We start from the raw sequence: 22044 nt of genomic DNA on the forward strand, positions 1-22044 counted from the left end.
TGGGCTGGTGTCAGCATCTCCGGACGCCAGGTGCTGCTGAGGCTCTGGGGTCAGAGGGCTCCGCTGAAGGGAGCCTGGCCGCAGTGTGCCTTGGGGCTTGTAGGATGCCCAGGGAGCCCAAGGCCCCTCTGGCAGTAACCACAGCTGGCCAGAGCAAGCGGCAACAGCAGGCCTACCCCAGGTGCACGTGGGGACACCGTCTGATGTATGTTCCAGAGGTCCGGGCAGGGCCTGCAGGCTCGACGGCCCACAGAGCTCTGTCCCACCCTAGCCCCAAATGCTCTCCATTTGTAGATGCCCCTTCAGCCACGTTACATCTTCCTTGCGGTGAAGGGAAGAGTCCCAGGGCAGTGGTGGTGTTCGGAAGGTGACCAAAGCAGTCTTAAGATAATAAAAAGAGGAAGAAACCTGAAATCTCTCGAGGCTGCCCGATCTGTGTAGGTAGCAGGTGTGGAACGGCCTGCCTGGTTGGTGGGTGACATGGATGGCCACGGCTTAGAGGCCTGATGCCAGAAGGAAAGGCCATCAGAGACAGGCGTTGGGGACCTGTTACAGCCCTTGTGACCCCTCCTACACCACAGCTGCCCCTGGACCTCCATCTTCAGGGCCCTGCCCTCCCATCGAGGCCTCTGCCAGCCAGCACAGGGCAGAGACCAGGCTCGGGCCACCTGGGGTAAAGGGTCTGGATGGAAATTTAACTCAACCCACCAGGAAGGTGCCTGGACAGGAGACTGTTGTCTGGAAGCCCTGGGAAGCTCCTCTCAGTGTGGGAACGCTGCCCCGTAAGGCAGCACACCCTCGCCTCGTCCCTGGTGGATTTCTCTAACTGGGCACATGCTGAGTGCATCTCACGTTTCTCCAGCTGATGACAGAAATGACCTTGCAGAGAAGCTACAAAATAAAATTTATCTCCCTACTTGGACTTCCCATAACACCAACACGGTGATTACAGGATCTTGGTGATACCTAAATGGGAAGGGAAAGCACCTTTGCCACCGGCTGGTCAGGACAGAAGACTCCCCAGGTGGGAATCCCAGGAGCCCAGAGTTTGCCATCCACCAGGGAGCACAGCAAGACCCGGCTCCTCCAGGCCTCAAATGCTTTAGACCCAAAGATAAAGACATTGGTTGGTCATTTTATGTCAGGTTATTTTTTTTTTTTTTTTTTTTTTTTTTTTTTTTTTTTGAGACGGAGTCTCGCTCTGTCACCCAGGCCGGACTGCAGTGGCACAATCTCGGCTCACTGCAAGCTCCGCCTCCCGGGTTCACGCCATTCTCCTGCCTCAGCCTCTCCGAGTAGCTGGGACTACAGGCGCCCGCCACCACGCCCGGCTAATTTTTTTGTATTTTTAGTAGAGACGGGGTTTCACCGTGGTCTCGATCTCCTGACCTCGTGATCCGCCCTCCTCGGCCTCCCAAAGTGCTGGGATTACAAGCGTGAGCCACCGCGCTCGGCCTTTTTTTTTTTTTTTTTTTTGAGACGGAGTCTTGCTCTGTCGCCCAGGCTGGAGTGCAGTGGCGCAGTCTCGGCTCACTGCAAGCTCCGCCTCCCGGGTTCACGCCATTCTCCTGCCTCAGCCTCTCCAAGTAGCTGGGACTACAGGCGCCCGCCACCGCGCCCGGCTTATTTTTTTTTTATACATTTAGTAGAGACAGGGTTTCACCATGGTCTCGATCTCCTGACCTCGTGATCCGCCCGCCTCGGCCTCCCAAAGTGCTGGGATTACAAGCGTGAGCCACCGCGCCCGGCCATATGTCAGGTTATTTTTAACGGGGACCTCATCTAAAACATCCACGGAGATCAATGGGCCAAAGAAACATCTCCATGACTATAATGATTTATTTCAACCCCCAACTTTCTGAGCTTAAAAATCCCATGCAAAATCAAAACCATGAACTCGCTCCATGCTGGGAGACAGCAAGCTGTCCAGGAAGACCCAGGGCCGACGAGCCTTGGAAAGGACACAAGCGCAGGGAGGAGAACATGCTCGACCGAGGCCCCTCAGAGCGCCCTGAGTGCGAAGCTGATCGGCAGGGGAGGGGGGCTCCCGAACGGCCGCACAGGGACCCCCACCACCTGCCACCTCCCAGGGCAGCACCTGGGGACCGAACTCAGCCCCAAGTCCGAGAACATCTCAAAACACACTGTGGAGAAGTGGAGGCTTGAGGTCACCGTACACAGGGAGCCTGCGTGGAGTCTGGGCTGGGACAAGGGCGGGACAATTCCGGACACGCGGGTCCAGGAAGCAGAACCTGCCCTGCCCGCTGCCACGTACACACCTGCTGCCACCTCCCACCCCAAGGCGTCCCCCATCAGGAGAGCCGTCCCTGGGCCCCCACAATGCACCAGGCAGCACATTACTGCCGGCGAAACGCCACTCGGGACAAGCCCCCGGCATGAAGGCAGCAGAGCAGCCCTGAACACTGAGATGGTGACGCCCTGGGCGCACCCTTGCTGGCTGGAAGGCTCCATCCCCTCTTTGCTGAGACCCCTCATCCTGGCTCGCTGACTTCAGGCTGTCAGGCTCTGTGGGGCACTTGCCAGTGACCACTACCTTGAGCACTAGCAGCCGCTGGCCCAACCGACAATGCCACAGTCCACATGCCCAGCCTTTCCTCTAAGACACACCCTGGCAGAGACACCAGCACTGCCCAGCTTGAGGGGACCCGTGGAAATGAGGAGGCCGCGTGGGCACTTGTGATAGCGCCTTGGATCCATGCCTCATCCATGAGGGGGCAGCGTGTGCAGTGACCAAATCCCAGTCTGTGGCTGCACATGCCAGGAGTGCGTGTGAGTGCCTTTCACTTCTGTGCCAGAGCCAGGGTGGGAACACGGCTCCAGCAGCAGCATCGGGTGCTGCAGGTGGGCTGGGCATTTGGAAGCAGCACAAGATTCACTGAAGTCCCCAAGGCAGCTGTGAGAACTCTGCCGGGGACTGGGCCAGACACGACGGAGTGGGCGCCGCAGTCCCCGAGGACAGGGTGGGTGCCAGGCTCCCCCGTGCTTGTCCTGCCACTCGAGTGTGGGAATCCAACCACGGGACGTGTGACGTAGACAAGGGAACGGTCAGTAGTTCCCTCGGAATCCCGAATAAGGGCATAAGTGGAGTTCTGCAGAGACGGGACGGCTGGGAACTTGGGGGGCCTGTGGGGAGCACAGCGGCTGCCCAGCCTCAGTGGCAGGGGGAAGCCTACGGAGCCCTAGCCCAGCCTCCAGCCCTGCACCTTCCAGCACAGCTTCCTGCACAGCCTAAGAACTTCCTTTGAGGACGCGGTCATTCAACGGCCCAGCGTGCCAGACACCTGGTTTCAGAGCACCCCGTGACTTTCCTTTCGGCAGTGATCAGATCAACACAGCCGCAGAGCCGGCCAGCAGGAGGAATGCAAGCTCACTCCGGACATCTCAACTGAGCTTGGAAAATCCAGGGGCCTGACCAGGGGCCACGCACTGCCCGGATCGTAGCACCCTCCCCTGGAGAAGTGATCAGGGCCTCCAGACACACAAGGCATCGCTGACTCAAATGCAGAGAGAAGCACCAGGGGCAGGGGAGAAAACACTCACTTTTCACTCCTCACATGTAGAAAGGGCACAAGTCCACACTCTGCACTTCAGTCATAAAAAGCACAGCTGGAGGTGGGGGCTCTGGCTGCTCTGCGCCACGCACCTCGATTTGAGTCTCAGGGCAGCCCAGTTAGCATCCAGGGACCACCCAGCAAGGCCCCGAGCCTCAGCAGGCCTTGGGGGTCCTCTCTGGTTACAGGCAGATGCCCCGCTGGTGGCTCGTGTCTGAGAGTCACAGTGGGCATTTCATTACATCTTCCAAGAGCAGGGGCCGGCTTTCAGGCCTTTCAGGTACTACTGCCCTCTGGGTGCACCTGTGAGACAGCCTCCCGTGCCCCAGGGATCTGTCCTCTCAGTGGCCCTCAGGTACCTTCTAAGCCACCTGCTGCTCCACTCCCTCATGGTTCCAGGGCAGCAGGACCAAAGCCCCCAGGCTCACTCAGGATTGGAGAGACCCTCAACTTTCTGACTTTCAAAATAAAGAACCAAAGAGGGCGGGCGTGGTGGCTCACACCTATAATCCCAGCACTTTGGGAGGCCGAGGTGAGTGGATCACCTGAGGTCAGGAGTGTTCAAGACCAGCCTGGCCAACATGGTGAAACCCTGTCTCTACCAAAAATACAAAAATTAGCCGGGTGTGGTGGCACATGCCTGTAATCCCAGCTACTCGGGAGGCTGAGGCTGGAGAATCACTTGAACCCGGGAGGCGGAGCTTGCAGTGAGCTGAGATCACACCACTGCACTCCAGCCTGGGCGACAGAGCGAGACTCTGTCTCAAAAAATAAAAAAAGAACAAAACACGTGGTGGCAGATGTATCTTTTCGATTCCCTCAGGGCCGACCTATTTTCCTATCCCCTGGGTGACCTGAGGATGAGCTGGAACATTCCTTCTCTTTCACGTCTTTCTCCAGCACAGCCTTGATTCACCCACCACACAGGTGTCCCCACTTCCCTGTCCACCCCAGCATATCACCAGTTGTGGCTCTTCCTGAGGTCCCTGGGCTGGGTACAGGCACCACATCGCTGAGAGTACTCAGACAGGCCAAGGCGCAGACCCAGGCCTGTGCCCCTCCGCGGGCTCGGCCAGAGCCCCTGGGACAGTGGCCACGCCAAGATGTTGCGCCACAGGCCCAGGGTACGGCCTTGTGGTGCTGCCATCTCCATACCTAAGGAAACGGCATGCTGAGCAGACGGCACACAGTGGTACGCTTGGCCGCACGACCTACTGCAGAGTCGCAGGAGCTCTGGGAACAGGACACACCAGACCCAAGTCAGAGGGAGAAAGAAACCTCTCCGTCTCCTCCACACACAGCCAAACTGCGGTAAATGTGATTCAATGTGCTTTCTAGCTTCTAAAAGACGTGGCAAAGCAGGCACAGAGAGATGCTTGTTTCACCCGATTCTGTGTGTGTCTACACATCAGGTCAAATGCCGACACTGGGCTAACAGGTAAACACTAGAAGCCATCCCAGGGTCAGTGACGCGCCAGCCACTCACACCAGCAGCGCCGTGGCCACAGGTGTGTGACGCCACACATGGGCAAGAGAGGAGGAAGCGCTGCAGCAATTGGAAAGAGGGAGGCGACATCATCATTAGCTGCAGGTGAAAAGCCAAGAGATCCAGCAGGAGTACAGTAAGGTGAACGGGTGAAAATGTCACCTATGAAATCTCTAGCTTCCCTTTACACAAACAGCCACTTAGAAAATCCAGCGGAAAAGAGATCCCAGGATAGCATGCAGTGCAGCCAACAGCAGCCTGGGAAACAGACGGGGACGAAGGACCTACACTGAGGTCTGGATAAGCCGAATGCAGTGCCCTCCTGCTGAACAGGAGAGTTCGCAAGGACATCTGCACATCAGCTACAGTGTAAAGACAGCAATTCCCAAGTTAATCTATAGTTTCAATAAGCCCAGTTAGACCAAAAAATAAAAAGCAGGACTAATTTTTTGTCAGAGTCAGATGGGCTGATTCCAACATTCATACAGAAAATAAAACAAAGAAGACTATGCAGAAAATGTATTATTAACAGCCAAGAGGCAAGATGAGAATTAAAGTGTTCCAAGAGCAACAAGTCACAACTCGGTGAGTGTTACCAGGGTGTGGCAACTAACACGCAACTAACACACAACTAACACAGTACGGAAAGACAGACCAGCCAATAAAGTAAAACACAGGTCCCAAGTTAGGCTTGAATACATATAAGAATTTAATCTACAATAGCACTAACATTTCCCATCGGTGATGGATTATTCAATAAATCATGTCTGATGACTAGGGAACCATCAAGAAATAAACTCAGGATACATACTTTGTTTCTTACACCAAAATAAAATACAGGTGGATCAAAGATTTAAATTTAAAAAATGAAGTCATTAAAGTACTAGAAAAAATGAGGGAGGAATTATTTTAAAATAGTACTGGAGTGTGGAAATTCTAACTATGACTCTTTCCTTCCTCCCTCCCTCCCTTCCTCCCTCCCTCCCTCCCTTCCTTCTTTCTTTCCTTCTTTCTCCTGCTAACTCACAGAACAGATGTTTTTTTCTAAGAAAGCCCAGTGGACTAAAACATGGGACCTGGCATAGTAGGACATGTGCCATCTGATGGGCAGAGGCTGAGCCTCTCATGCCATCTGAAGCTCCTAAAACTCACCAAGAAACTTCCTCATCAAGCGATGGTATAATAGCTGGTATCAAACTGGTCTTCCCATTTAAAACAATGGTAAAAGCTGGATAAAAACAATAAAAACACCCGACCAAAGACACTGGTAAACAACTGTCAGCTCAGACTTGAGAGGTCCGGATCCCAGAGGACAGAGAAAAGCCCTTAGTCACAGAGAGGTCAAGCCTGTTGCCCTTGGAGACTCATCAATCACTGGGACTAAGCAGACAGGACAAGAGAGCACAACAGCCTAGAGCCGGGGCACACTCACAGGGCTGGGCACCAAGAAGCAAGAATGAGGGCGCCCCAGCAGCCAGAGCTCGAGGGAGAGAAGGAAACCTCGGAGAAGGTCGCCACTCCACGTTCTGTGTGCAAAAATCTCCCCCAAAACACTTGCCAGCTACCAGCTATGCAGAGAGGAGCCAGCAAGAAGATGAATGCCAAGCAGAAGATGAACGCCAAGCAGGAGATTCACCATCTGAGGGTGTCACTGCCCAGCTGAGACCCCAGGAGGGCTGTACCCTAGGAACAAGGCCAACTGGAAACACATTTGCCTCAATGGGACACAGGCCTTCTGGCTATCCCCTGTATGATGGATGAATGACAGTGTCACCCAGAACTTCTACCATTTCTCAAACACAACATCTGCAAAATACCAGGCACACTAGAAAACAAGACCCCATGACAAAAAAACAAGAAGCCACAAAGAATCAATATCAATACTCTTTTTTTTTTCTTTTTCTTTTTCTTTTTTTTTTTTGAGACGGAGTCTCTTGCTCTGTTGCCCAGGCTGGAGTGCAATAGTGCTATCTCGGCTCACTGCAACCTCCACCTCCCGGGTTCAAGTGATTCTCTTGCCTCAGCCTCCCAAAGTGCTGGGATTACAGGCGTGAGCCACCATGCCTGGCTCAATAATTACTATCTGAAACAGTAATAACAATGTCTTGTGGAGTTTTAAATAAGGGTTGATATCAACTGCCTAGTATAATCGTTAGAAGAATAGAAATGTACCAACAAGCTAAAAGAAGAGTAAATATTTAAAATGTTTGATTGATCCAAAGAAAGAAAAAGCAAAAACAGAAAAAGGACATATGAGACAAATATTAGGACATAAGTTGAAAGTTTTCCCAAAAAAATCAGTTATTATATTAACCGTAAATAGTCTTAAATATTCCCATTCACAGACTGAATAATAACAAGACAAAAGCCAACTGTGTGCTGTTATAAGAGACATACCATGAATATAATGGACTAGAGAAATCAAAAGAAAAGGGATGAAACAAGCTATCCTGTGCAAATACAAACCCAAAGCAGAACTAAGTTAGCTACAAAGCCAACTTTAAGGAGAAAAGTATTTCCAATGATAAAAAGGAGTATTTAACAAGATAAAAGACAATTCAACAAGGAGATATAACCAACTTAAATCTGTCTGCTCCTAATAATATGGCTTCAAACTAAAAAGCAAAAAGTGAAACTAAAAGGAACTAAACGGAACTAAAAGGAAAAATTAACAAATCTGCAATTACAGTAGGAATTATCATACCTTTCTCACAACTCACAAACAAGATGATTAAAAAATCAATAAGGGGCTGGGCGCAGTGGCTCACATCTGTAATCCCAGAACTTTGAGAGGCTGAGGCGGGTGGGTCATTTGAGGTCAGGAGTTTGAGACCAGCCTGGTAAAACCCCATCTCTACTAAAAGTACAAAAATTAGCTGGGCGTGGTGGCACACACCTGGAATCCCAGCTACTCAGGAGGCTGAGGCAGGAGAATTGCTTGAACCCAGGAGGCAGAAGTGGCTGACACATGGATGTGTATTCTAATGTACACTGTAAGAATCTATTTACTGCAACTTGAAGACAGGCAAGATCATTCTAGAATGCTGGAGGATAGATGGGCAGTGACCTCTGGGGTGGGGGTGGATGACAGTGAGGCACCCATGGGGAGCTCTGGGGTGCTGGGATGTCCTATGTCTGCTCTGGATGGTGGTTCCACGTGGTTCACTTTGTAGAAACTTATCAGGTTGAGGCCAAGCGCGTTGGCTCACACCTGTAATCCCAGCACTTTGGGAGGTGGAGGCGGGTGGATCACCTGAGGTCAAGAGTTCAAGACCAGCGTGACCAACACAGAGAAACCCGGTCTCACTAAAAATACAAAATTAGCCGGGCGTGGTGGCGTATGCCTGTAATCCCAGCTACTCGGGAGGCTGAGGCAGAAGAATCACTTGAACCTGGGAGGCAGAGGTTGCAGTGAGCTGAGATTGCGCCACTGCACTCCAGCTGGGGCAATAAGAGTGAAACTCTGTCTCAAAAGAAAAAAAAAATTATCAATATATACCAGTAAGAAAAAGCTCAACAACTCCATAAAAAGTGAGCAAAGAACACAGGCAGTTCACAGAAAAAGAAATGCAAGTGGCTTCTAAACCCATGAAAAGACACTCAAGTTCCCGCCAGAGAGGCCAAGAATGATGAAGCCTGGAAGGTCCTGGATGCAGGGACGGAGGCCTTGAGCCTGGCTGGGAGTGACGCTGCAGGCACTTTGGGTAGAGCCACCACATTTACAAATGCTCACACCCCTGACACAGGATTCCATTTCTAGAAGGCTTCCTACAGACGCGTGCTCAAATACGTCGACGTGCTCATGAACACAAATATTCATCGCAATTCTGTCTACAATAGCAAGACTGGCGAGGTGAGTCCTTCAGAGACTGGGATTATGGAATTTTCCTGCCACGGAACCCATGAAGCGGCTAAAAATAGCCAGGCAGCTCTGTGCCCATGGCTGTGGAGCAACCTGACCTGCACAGGATTTTGAGCAAAAGCAGCAGGAAGCTGTGTTACAATCGAAGAAAAACCCACACGCACGCATGTCTCCACACGAGGGTCGCACCAGGAGCAACGGTGGGTGGTGGCCTCAGGGGTGGGCAGCTGGAGAGGGGACTCAGAGTTGGCAGCAGGTCCATGGGCAATCAGTCACCGCAGAAACACCCTGGGGAAAGCGCTTACGACTCAGCTAAGTCGGCTCTCACGAAAACTCGATGCACAGCTTGAGCAGCTTGGTGTGGCCCTGCTGGGCAAAGACTGTGCATCCTGGTGAACCCAGGGTTCCCTGGGCTGACTGGACCAAGTCCCTTTTGTGGGTTTTAAGTTTCTTGACAGAACCCATCTGAAAACGCTGAACCAGGGGCTTCCTTCCGCCTCCACTTCTCCCCAGCCCAGACCAATCAGCCCTCGTCCAGGCCACCCTACGAGCGGCACGCACCTGGGAGGAGAGTGCGTTCTTGTGGATTTTCTTGTAGATCAGCGCCGGGCAGATGAAGCAGATGAGGCTTCCCATGGTCGCACCCGTAAGGCCCAGGATGGTCTCCACTAGGAAAGAGAAGTGACAGGAAGGGATGAGGGGGGAAGGGCTCTGGCCAGGAGGGGACCTGAGCTTTTGCCCTGCACACAGGTGAGCAAGCCAGCATTGAAGGAAAGGCTGTCTAGGGGTGAGCCGGGAGCAGAGACGCCCTCTGTGCCCAGAAAGCCTGACAACCGCGGCTGATTCCTCCAACAGTGCATCTGGGCCCCAGGGTGAATTCTCTGATGGTTCATCTTTAAAGAGTCAGACACTAGGGACTTCCTGCCGAAACCAGATGCTGGCTCTGCACGGCACGGCTCCCGCGCCGCCTCTCCTGCCTACTGCTCCATGAGTGGCCCTAGGTAGGCAGGACCTATCCTAGGGCAGGTGTAGAAGCCAGGGCCCGACGGGTGCTGCCAGGCTGCAGCCCCTGCCAGGAGCCCAGACAGATCACCTCTAGGGCTGTTCCCTGGGGAGAGTGCGTGCGCATTCCCCTGTGGATCTGGTGATAATGAGCTCTGTCTTGTCTGCTAGGAAGTGGATGCACTTGGATAACATAAATACCTTCAGGGCCTTCAATGCTTCCCTTGGTAATGTGTCAACAAAATCAGAAGTCAAAAGCATCAACAGGACAACATGCGCTGTTCTAGAATAGTTGGTTCTACAAATCGAGCCTGTGTCCCGGCACTGCAGTCTCTCTCTAACCAGGTGTCAATGGGTGCCTGCTGTTCCATCAAGCTGCCAGATTTCTCCTTTTTTCTTTTTTTTTTGGCTGGAGTGCAGTGGAGCAATCTCAGCTCACTGCAAGCTCCGCCTCCTGGGTTCACACCATTCTCCTGCCTCAGCTTCCAGAGTAGCTGGGACTACAGGCGCCCACCACCACGCCCAGCTAATTTTTTTGTATTTTTAGTAGAGACGGGGTTTCACCGTGTTAGCCAGGATGGTCTTGATCTCCTGACCTCGTAATCTGCCCGCCTCGGCCTCTCAAAGTGCTGGGATTACAGGCGTGAGCCACCGCACCCGGCAAGCTGCCAGATTTTTTTTTTTTTTTTGAGATGGAGTTTCTCTCTCGTTGCCCAGCCTGGAGTGCAATGGCGCGATCTCGGCTCACTGCAACCTCCTCCTCCCAGGTTCAAGTGATTCTTTTGCCTCAGCCTCCCGAGTAGCTGGGATTACAGGCATGCACCATGACGCCCTGCTAATTTTGTATTTTTAGTAGAGACAGGGTTTCTCCACGTTGGACAGGCTGGTCTTGAACTCCCAACCTCAAGTGATCCGCCCACCTCAACCTCCCAAAGTGCTGGGATTACAGGTGTGAGCCACCATGCCCGGCTCAAGTTGCCAGATTTTATCCCCTGCCTTTCTCTGTGGGCCAGAGAAAAAATGACGAAGTCTCTAGACTTTAAGAGACCAGAGAAGACGACTCATAACTGTGTAGGTCCTGGTTGATGCCGAAGCCCCCGGGTCCCACTCCCTGGCACTAGGGCAGCCCTCCCGCCTTACCGTTGGGGATAAGGATGCCACCGACCATGGTTCCAAACACCACAGAGAGGGTAAGTGCTTTAAACCGGAGAGGGGGCATGTAGCCCCCTGCTGCAAAGGTGCCATCTTTTTGCTGTACAAAAGAAAAACAAAAAGGTTTTGAAATGACTGATTTCCTCCACCACTCTCCTAGAAAGCAAAGCCGGAAAGGGCTCTGCCAGGCTCACCAGGCACATCTCCACGAGAGGCCGGCCGCGCACTCACCTGGCAGGTGAGCCTGACCAGCACAATCAGATCTGGCTGAGCAACTTGAACGGGAACCTGCAACGTGCCAGGAAGGCACGAGGGCTTCTCACCCCAGGCACAGACTGTAAACTTTACAACCTCCTTTTGAAATGTGAGTATCCAGTCCTTCCGATTTCCTTTTTGCTTTTAGAGCAATACCACGAGAGAGTTTTTTAAGTTCCAGGAAGTATGGAGAGCAGAATAAAGGCTGCACAGTGCTGCTCCTGCCAAATGCCCCAGGCCTCTCCTGGCCCACAGGTTTCAGCGTGCAGGCAGAACACCCCCCCCACACACGCACATACTCACACACACACGTGGCCGTGTTATCTCCAGGGTGCAGGCAGAACCCCCCCCCACACACACACACACTCATGCACACACGCACACATGAGGCCGTGTTATCTCCAGGGTGCAGGCAGAACCCCCCCCACACACACACACATGCACACACTCATGCACACATGTAGCCATGTTATCTCCAGGGTGCAGGCAGAACCCCCACATTTATGCACACACATGCACACACTCACGCACACACGTGGCCTTATCTCCAGGGTGCAGGCAGAACCCCCACACGCACACACGCACGCACACACTCGCACACACACACGTGGCCGTGTTATCTCCAGGGTGCAGGCAGAACCCCCACACGCACACACGCACGCACACACTCATGCACACATACACACGTGGCCATGTTATCTCCAGGGTGTAGGCAGAACCCCCCCACACACACACACGCTCATGCACACATGAGGTCGTGTTATCTCCAGGGTGCAGGCAGAATCCCCCTCCCACACACACGCACACATGTGGCCATGTTATCATCTCCAGGGTACAGGCAGAACCCCCACACACATGCACACACACGCGCACACACGCACACACATATGCACACATGAGGCCATGTTATCTCCAGGGTGCAGGCAGAATCCCCCTCCCACACACACGCACACATGTGGCCATGTTATCATCTCCAGGGTACAGGCAGAACCCCCACACACACACGCACACACATGCACACACACACATGCACACATGTGGCCGTGTTATCTCTAGGGTGCAGGCAGAACCCCCATACACACGCGCACACACACGCACACACACACACACGGACACATGTGGCCGTGTTATCTCTAGGGTGCAGGCAGAACCCCCCCACACCATGTGGCCATGTTATCATCTCCAGGGTACAGGCAGAACCCCCATACACACGCGCACACACACGCACACACACACACACGGACACATGTGGCCATGTTATCTCCAGGGTGCAGGCAGAACCCCCACACGCACGCACACACGCACACACACACACACACGCACACACGTGGCCGTGTTATCTCCAGCAGATGTGCAACAAGCAGTGAGCAATTTCAAAGTCCAGGAAGAAGAAGAGAGAAGGGCACAATGAGGCGTCACCTAATTTCAAGTGCCTGTTTTGGCTCCAGGGTGCAGCCAGGCCTCTACTGATCTGCACCGGGATGCCGGGGCCATTCATTCCGGAGGAGGCGGCAGAGCCAAGGACAGCTGGCCTCAGACCCCACCTGCCCCAGGGCCCCCAGCTGTGGTCTCTAGTACAGGACACAGGAGCCAGACCACCTGGCTCAAATCCTTGCTCTGCCACTCACCAGCCCCAGCTGTGTGCCCCTAGGCAAGTGACTTAACCTCGGTGCCTCAGTTTCCTCATCTGTCAACAGAAGCATCTCCTCATCCAGCCCTGGTAAGGACCAAATGAGTTAACATGCAGGACAGGCTGGCCATGATGACTATCCCTGGGCTAGGAAACAACCACAGAACTTTCTAGAACTAGTTTTGAAGCATCCCATTTTCAGAATGGACTTTTACGTAGGATGGACTGTAGAAGATGGAGCCAGAATTTCCTATCAGCTTCAGGGCGGTAATTTGTATACAGGCCACGGAGGTGGGGGGTTAGGTCCATCACACAAGAGTCCTGGTCCTAGAAATTTACCTATGACATAGACCCAGAGAAGGGGAGAGGGGACTTTAGCATGAAGACTGTCGTGAGATGGTTAGCCACGAGAGGTCAAGGGTGAAGGGGCAGCGCACCCAGGCCCCCACAACAGGTGGAGAAGCAAGGAAGCAGAGCCCCTGCAGGCTTGTAGGGACCATGGAGAAACGCTCACGGCACATAGGCCGAAGACAAGAAAGCAGGTGGCATGGCCGCGGCTGCACCTCCGGGAAAGGAGAAGCCACAGGCGCTGATGGAGGAAACACAGCCAGGTCCTCCTTGGGATGAAGGGGGGTGCGTGAGCTTTCCTACTTGAGTCACAATACCTTTAACGCCACTATCAATTTTTTAACAAGGTAAAAATGGGCCATGTACAGAAATACAGATGCTGCTCAGGTACAAAACATCAAACAGTGAAAGTTGGCCTGGCCGGATGCACAGGGGGACCCCACGGCCATATGACGGGCTCTGGCCTTGCCTCCTCGATCCTGCCTCACCTGTGCCCAGGTGCATGAACTCTGCAGAAGAGAGGAGCACCAGCACGTGGGGGAGGCACCCAGTCCTTGGTGCTTGGCCTCTGCTGTGAAGCCAGAGGCACGTGGCTGGTGGAAGTCTGCAGGAGGCTGTGGTGACCGCACACCTGGCCACATGGACAGTGACCCCATGCTATTGTTCCCAAGGCCCAGGGAGACCCACCGCCCCCGGTGTGACTGCTGGACCCTCCCCCGATTCTCTGAGACTACTCAACCTGCCTTGGCTGAAACAGTTCAAGAGGAATGTGTGCCTCTAGCCACCAGGAGTCCCAGCTGACGGGACATACCGGGCTCACAGACCTCAGGCCGAGGGACAGAAGACGGATGGGCTACCGGGCGGAGCTCCCAAGAGGAGGCAGGAGGGGAACCTGGACGGGGCAGGGCTCTTCCAACACTGCAGAGTGGCGTCTGCACCCCTATGCTCGGGGCGCAAGACAGCGCAGCGGGCCTTTCATGGTTCACTCTGCCACAAGGAGAGAACCAGGACAGCCCTCTGGTTTCAACTCCTACAGCTGGAAGTTTCTTAGAAAGAACTAAGTAGCTGCTTGGCCTACGTATGTTACGGTGAAAAAACCCAGCCTCACTTTTTATTTTTCTTTCTTTCTTTTTTAGAGACAGGGTCTCACTTTGTAGCCCAGGCTAGAGTATGGTGGAGCGGTCACGGCCCACTACAGCCTTGAACTCTTGGTTCAAGTGATCCTCCTGCCTCAGCCTCACGAGTCACTGGGTACAGGCATGCGCTGCCATGCCTGGCTAATTTTTGTTAATTTTTTGTAAAGATGGAGTCAAGCGATGTTGCCCAGGCTGGTTTCAAACTCCTGGGCTTAAGCAATTCTTCCACCTCGCCCTCCCAAAGTGCTGGGATTACAGGTGTGAGCCAGCAAATCCAACCTATTTTTAAAATGTGTTTAAAGACAGGGTCTTGCTCTGTTGCCCCAGCTGGAGTGTAGTGACGCAATCACACTCAGCCTCAACCTCCTGGACTCACACAATCCTCTCGCCTCAGCCTCCTGAGGAGCTGGGACCACAGGCACCAGCACTGTGGCCTGCATCAAACTCAGCCTCTCTTATGGTTCAAAAATCTTCCGCTATATTGTTAACATTTTCCAAAGTTACACAAAAGTAAAGAGAACTGTGCAGTGAACACCATGTGCCCATCTCCAGGCTCTGGCCATTATCAGCTCCTGCCCTTCAATCTGGTTCCCCTAGGCTCCCCCAACTTCCACCCTCCCAGGACTCCTCTGACGCAAATCCCCACTTTCCTGCTATATCTCTGGTTCGGGACAGCTGGGGGCTTACGGGAAGCAAGGCTGACCTGTGCTATTACGATCTGGAGAGCGCCCTGAGGGTCTTACCTGCTGCTCACACAGCAGCGTGCTCAGGGCCTGCCTGCACGGCAGGATCATCATGGGGAAGCCCACAGCCACCGACATCATGAAGCCCACACGGAGCATCTCCGTCACCAGGTTGGAGGGAAAGTGCATGAGCACGTTGCCGGCCGTGGCCTCGGTGAAGCTGACGTAGCCGAAAAACCCCACCTGTTGGAGAATGAGAAATGGCAACGTGGCAGACAGACATCCTGGTCGAGTGGCACCTGTCACAGTGGGCAGGGCATGGGGGGGACCTGTGCCCTGCCCCCCAGAATGGCCTTCAATCCACTTCATAATGAAGCTTCTGCAAGAGATGGCCTTCCAGGGGCAGAGCACCATTTGGCCTCCTCCTTCTTAAAATCTCTAGTTTCTGTAAGAACATGCCCATTTTTTTCTTTCTTTTTTTTTTTTTTGAGACGGGGTCTCCCTCTGTAGACCAGGCTGGAGTGCAGTGGTGCGATCTCGGCCTCAGCATACCTCCGCCTCCCGGGTCCTGGTTCAAGCAATTCTCCTGCCTCAGCCTCCCGAGTAGCTGGGTTTACACGCACGTGCCACCATGCCCAGCTAATTTTTGTATTTTTAGTAGAGACAGGGTTTCACCATGTTGGCCAGGCTGGTCTTGAACTCCTGACCAGGTCGTGATCCACCCACCTCGGCCTCCCAAAGTGCTGGAATTACAGGTGTGAGCAACTGCCCCCAGCCCCAACATGCCCATTTCTAGAGAGAATTAACAGAGGTCTTGGAGAGAGAGTAAGAGTGGCTCAGATAAAGGGTTCTGGGAGCAGCCCTGGTGCCCAGCTCCTCAGGTCAGGAGAGCTTCCTGGCCCAGGGTGGACCTAGGCTCACAGGGCTGGTCCTGGAATGACGGAAGCTGATGCAGCTGCCCCGGGTCCCCACGCAGCCTCCAGACACTGGGATGGGAACAGAGAGAAAAACCCGGCAGCACACAGGGCCGGGGCCACGCCTGTGTCAGTCCCACTGGGCACCGCGGCACGTCATGCTGGCATGACACAGGTGCAGAGAGGGCATGGCAAAGCTCTTACCATGACGTAGAAGGTGGTGACCACATTGAGGGAGGAGGCAAATATGGAGCTCATGGTTTTCACTGACGGCTCGTCCAGGCTATCGTAGGTGGGCAGCACCTGGCTGTATAGAAACAGGCCATTTCACAGCGGACCCGAGAGAGGCACGCCCTCCCCAGCGGCGCCACTTCCAGGACCTCTCTGCAGCCCAGTGAGAGTCTCTGACCTTCCTTCATGCAACATTCCCCACACACTGGAAGTTCCAGCGCTGAGGCCAGGATTTCGTGAGGCTGAGGACAGGAGTGTTGCAGCAGCCCCCACTCACGACAGCCCCCAGAGCGTGCACCATGCGAACATTCCCCAAGGGTATGGCACGACAAGCTGCTGCTCCACACCAGGGAGCGGGTGCTGAGAGTCAAAGCAGCCAGTTTACAGGGCAAGCAGCCGGAGGAGGCTGCTCAGAGAATTGCTGTCAAGAGGAGGGAAAGTTAAACAAACACACCCTGGCCTGGGCGGCCGGCCCATCTCCGCGCCTCCATCTCAGCGTCTCCAAACAGGCATGATCAGAGTCAGCACAGACAAGGAGACGGCCTGGGGCGCGATTCCCCACTGCAGCCTCTCACTTGTGTGATGAGAAAACTGGCTTTGGTCCCACAGCCTGGTGCCAGGAGTGTGGTGCTGCTAGGGGTGGGAGGGACCCGAGCCACCGGCCAGGCAAGGTACATGACAGCCCTGCACAGGCAGCAGACCCATCCGAGGGATGTGTACAGGGACCTGGGCCCCTGGAGAGGGGTGGGCAAGATGGGAAGGGAGAGGCTGGGGCCATGGAGCATCTGTGTACAGCCGGGGAGAAGGGAGCTGGGCCAGGCACACGCCAGAGCACAGGTGAGAGCCGCTCTGCCATGGGGCTGAAAGAGGACTCTGGAGTGGGAGTCCACGGGGGTGCTCCTAGGGTGTCCAAGTGGCCATGGCCATGGCTGTTCCAGGGCAGGGGCTCAAGGGCACAAAGGAAGCTGGGTGGGCCAGGGAGAGGGCGGGGTGCAGAAAGCCAGCAGCCAGTAAATGGACCAGCACAGCGGCCAGCGAAGCCAAATCCCAAACCACCTTGAAGAAAGTGAAAGAAAAAAACAGGACATCCTGACTTTATTAAAAAGCAAACCAGGCCAGGCACAGTGGCTGACACCTGAATACCAGCACTTTGGGAGGCCAAGGCAGGAGGATCACTGGAGCCTGGGAGGTCGAAGCTGCCGTGAGCTGTGATTGCATCACTGCACTCCAGCTTGGGTGCCACAGCAGGACCCCATCTCCAAAAAAAAGAAAAGAAAACCCAGCAGACTGAGAAGTGAGAAGACCCTGCCAGTGGCTGCTGGTGTCCCATTGCCCAGGTCCTAGCACACCGTCCCATCAGGCCGCCCGCAGCATGGAGTGCCATCAGCAGCAGTCAGGGGACCCCGCAGGACATGAGCCTTCCCCTCGGCCCAGGCTAGAAGGGAGCTGAGTGGCCAATGCCTGTGCACACAGCCCCAGGAGGCTGGCAGAGAAACAGAAGAAACACCCGAGAGGTCTCCACGGCCCTAGACCCACAGCTTCAGGAGAAGGCCATGCTGCGGCATGAACTTCCCAGTGCTAAACTGTCCTCTTGCCAGAGCTGAGTCCACACCAGGGAGTCTCGGCTTGAGGGGACCAGCGTTGGTGCCCCATGACACGTGCTTACCCCCAGCCCCCAATACACACTGTGGGGAATGACCCCCAAGGAAGCCACGGACACTGTGGGAAGAGGTATCCCACGCACACGGGGTGGCCAGGGTGGAAGGCCAAGCCCCAGGCTCCTCTCCAATCCTGACCACCTACCCCAGGGACCCCCGGGATTATCCCTGGAAAGAAACAAGGTAGGAGCCACAAAACCTCCTGGCCACCTGCAAAGGAGCTCCACAGATGGGGGACATGCTGAGCACTGGCCCACGGCCCCAGACGGAGCATCCCTGTCCCGCCCACCTCGCAAGGCAGCCTCTGAGGCCCAGGGCCTACCGGAGTCAAATGGAGCCGTCCACGTGCAGCTCTTGGGTGTGTGCCCCTCTGCCCCACTGTGAGGATGGGGACCCTGGTCTCCAGACAGACCCTGCCCTCCAGGGCTTCCTAGGCTCAGTGCTGCCTGGCTGCTTCTCTGGGCCTAGGACAACCGTTCTGCATAACCAGGTATGCATTTACCAAAAACGGCCAGATAGTGAAGGCACAAGCGAGGCCTGGCCCCAGCTGGCATCCAGGCCAATCACACAGGCAGGGGGCACGGCCGGCCACCCAGCAGGGACAGGCACTCCGGTGCAGTGAGGCTGTGGGAGGGAAGAGATGTCTCTGCTCTCAGCAAACATTCCTGGGTTCACAGGTGGGGAGGTCAGCGCGGCGGCCAGCACAGGGAGGGATGTCCCCGCTTGGGAGAACGTCAGGTGAATCTGTGGGCCCGCACGTCCTCGGGGAGGGGCAGAAGGGAAGCTACATTTGTTGAGCCACACGCTCCAGCACTTCAGAACCCAGCACCTGACCCCGGAACCAGACCCAAACAAGGTGCACAGGCTGCTATGTGGCCACCACCAAAAAGCCCCAGCTGCAGATTTATTTCTAAATATGCAAACACGCAGACACAAAGGGCAACTGGTAACTAGGTACGTGGCGGAAGAATGTGGCTTCTGTCACCGATCATAATGGGATATTAAACAGCAAGACTGGGGCGCGTTCTGGTGGAGACGGAGCTGCCAAGAGAGATGCTAAGTGGGAAATGACGATTTGGATCTCGCATGTGGGTGTAAACACAGCGGTATGAACAAATTTCATCTGTCACATTAGTTTACGATTGGCTCAATGCATGCCCACTAACACTACAGGGGCCGCTCTGCCAGCCCCCCACACGCCGATGGTCTTTTCCCGTCCGCGCCGGATTTACGCCTCTCTTTTCAGCCGGTTACCATGTTCCAACCAGGCATGAATCACTCGCTCTTGTCATTTTGGTGGAGAAGGTAATGCTGCTGGAATTATGGAAGAGCCCGATCCGCACTTACAAAGCCCTGCGTGCCAGAGAGAAAGCAGGCTCGCGCGCACATGCAGGCCTCCAAATGCATCCAGCAGCCGTCTGAAGTCAATGTTTGTGCCATTTTCTTTTAAATATTCTCAGAACAGCTAAATTCTGGCGAAGCGCTCGACTCTGTGCAGTCAGATGGCTGGGTTGCTGCTGCATCCCCCACAGCCAACGCTCTGCTTGTGGGGATCTGGCAAACCAGAGACTCTCACCAGCTAGTCCCAAACATGTCCCAGGAATGAAGCCGATTTACCTCCCGATTCAAATATAACCTGGGGGGGGAAGGTCATCACTGATCAAATATAACTATCTCCCTCAACCTAGGGGGGAAGGTCATCACTGACAAATATAACTATCTCCCTCAACCTGGGGGGAAGCTCATCACTGATCAAATATAACTATCTCCCTCAACCTGGGGCGGGGGAAGGTCATCACTGAACAAATATAACTATCTCCCTCAACCTGGGGGGGAAGGTCATCACTGAACAAATATAACTATCTCCCTCAACCTGGGGGGGAAGGTCATCACTGAACAAATATAACTATCTCCCTCAACCTGGGGGGGAAGGTCATCACTGAACAAATATAACTATCTCCCTCAACCTGGGGCGGGGGAAGGTCATCACTGATCAAATATAACTATCTCCCTCAACCTAGGGGGGAACGTCATCACTGATCAGATATAACTATCTCCCTCAACCTGGGGGGGAAGGTCATCACTGATCAAATATAACTATCTCCCTCAACCTGGGGGGGAAGGTCATCACTGAACAAATATAACTATCTCCCTCAACCTGGGGGGGAAGGTCATCACTGAACAAATATAACTATCTCCCTCAACCTAGGGGGGAAGGTCATCACTGAACAAATATAACTATCTCCCTCAACCTAGGGGGGAAGGTCATCACTGATCAAATATAACTATCTCCCTCAACCTGGGGGGGAAGGTCATCACTGATCAAATATAACTATCTCCCTCAACCTGGGGGGGAAGCTCATCACTGATCAAATATAACTATCTCCCTCAACCTGGGGCGGGGGAAGGTCATCACTGAACAAATATAACTATCTCCCTCAACCTGGGGGGGAAGGTCATCACTGAACAAATATAACTATCTCCCTCAACCTGGGGGGGAAGGTCATCACTGAACAAATATAACTATCTCCCTCAACCTGGGGGGGAAGGTCATCACTGAACAAATATAACTATCTCCCTCAACCTGGGGCGGGGGAAGGTCATCACTGATCAAATATAACTATCTCCCTCAACCTAGGGGGGAAGGTCATCACTGATCAAATATAACTATCTCCCTCAACCTGGGGGGGAAGGTCATCACTGATCAAATATAACTATCTCCCTCAACCTGGGGGGGAAGGTCATCACTGATCAAATATAACTATCTCCCTCAACCTGGGGGGGAAGGTCATCACTGAACAAATATAACTATCTCCCTCAACCTGGGGGGGAAGGTCATCACTGAACAAATATAACTATCTCCCTCAACCTAGGGGGGAAGGTCATCACTGAACAAATATAACTATCTCCCTCAACCTGGGGGGGAAGGTCATCACTGATCAAATATAACTATCTCCCTCAACCTGGGGGGGAAGGTCATCACTGATCAAATATAACTATCTCCCTCAACCTGGGGGGGAAGGTCATCACTGAACAAATATAACTATCTCCCTCAACCTGGGGGGGAAGGTCATCACTGAACAAATGTAACTATCTCCCTCAACCTGGGGGGAAGCTCGTCACTGAACAAATATAACTATCTCCCTCAACCTGGGGGGGAAGGTCATCACTGATCAAATATAACTATCTCCCTCAACCTGGCGGGGAGGGTCATCACTGAACAAATATAACTATCTCCCTCAACCTGAGGGGGAAGGTCATCACTGATCAAATATAACTATCTCCCTCAACCTGGGGGGGAAGGTCATCACTGAACAAATATAACTATCTCCCTCAACGTTGGGGGGAAGGTCATCACTGAACAAATATAACTATCTCCCTCAACCTGGGGGGAAGCTCATCACTGAACAAGACATCACTCTTCAGCAGCCAGCAAACAGCAATCACAGTAACGAGAAAGAGAGGGTCCCGTCTCCCAGCAGCTCGCCCTCCCCGTCACAGAACTCCACCACAGGCCACAGCAGGACACTTACGACTGGCAGGCGAAGGACATGCCGAAGATGGGGATGCAGCGGAAGACGCCCTCCCAGCGGACATAGCTGACCCGCCGCAGCCACTGCCCACTGAAGAGGCCGTGCTTGAGAGAGGAGAGCACGATCTGCAGGGGGAGCGGGGAGAGAGCACGGGGTATGTCAGGACGCAGGCGGGACTCAGCATCCCGGCCCACACACCGCTGGGAAGGAGTGGTAGGAAAGTGCAGCTCTTCCCACCCACATCCCAGCCCCCAACCACCCTGTGCCGCCAGCTGGAGACAGGGAGACCCCGCGCCTTTCTGGATTCCCAACCCCTGCCTCAGAGCACCCTGGTTCATCCCGCGGGCACCAGAGCAGCTGCTCTTGCATGGGGGCTGCTTGGCACAGACGGGAGGAGACCACTGAGCGTGCATGGCCCCAGTTTCCGTCGGTTACAGAGGCTGGTTTCCCATGTGGGCAGGTCCCTCCCCATCCTGTACTGTGCTAGACATGGACATCTTCCAAAAGACTGGCCCACCAAGGATGTGGCTATCTCAAGAGTAAAGAGGTAGCTGCTACCAGGCTGGCCCTCACTCGGAGAGC

The 22044-nt window shown here is 54.1% G+C and overlaps 1 protein-coding gene and 1 long non-coding RNA gene across 8 annotated transcripts in view; both read right to left on the reverse strand.

Annotated features, from left to right (window-relative positions):
- SLC38A10 (solute carrier family 38 member 10) overlaps positions 1-22044 on the reverse strand; it is a 53002-nt gene that overhangs the window by 16289 nt on the left and 14669 nt on the right. For 5 of the 7 annotated variants that reach the window (XM_063617315.1, XM_063617313.1, XM_055241432.2 and 2 more), the window contains 5 exons: positions 21463-21587; positions 16245-16347; positions 15187-15369; positions 11063-11174; positions 9482-9588 (listed from right to left, as the gene is read on the reverse strand). In XM_063617315.1, coding sequence (XP_063473385.1) covers positions 9482-9588; positions 11063-11174; positions 15187-15369; positions 16245-16347; positions 21463-21587 — 630 coding nt within the window. Of the gene's footprint in view, positions 1-9481; positions 9589-11062; positions 11175-15186; positions 15370-16244; positions 16348-16725; positions 17515-21462; positions 21588-22044 lie in introns of those variants that run through there. The other 2 variants (XM_055241434.2, XM_063617314.1) reach the window with 2 other exon arrangements.
- Positions 19495-20040, reverse strand: LOC134732420 (uncharacterized). Its single transcript, XR_010115562.1, has 3 exons — positions 19994-20040; positions 19614-19705; positions 19495-19565 (listed from the first exon to the last, which is right to left on the reverse strand). It is a non-coding gene; the product is annotated as an uncharacterized lncRNA (long non-coding RNA).

The sequence above is a fragment of the Symphalangus syndactylus genome, chromosome 14 (genome assembly GCF_028878055.3).
Source record: "Symphalangus syndactylus isolate Jambi chromosome 14, NHGRI_mSymSyn1-v2.1_pri, whole genome shotgun sequence".
Lineage (NCBI taxonomy): Eukaryota > Metazoa > Chordata > Mammalia > Primates > Hylobatidae > Symphalangus > Symphalangus syndactylus.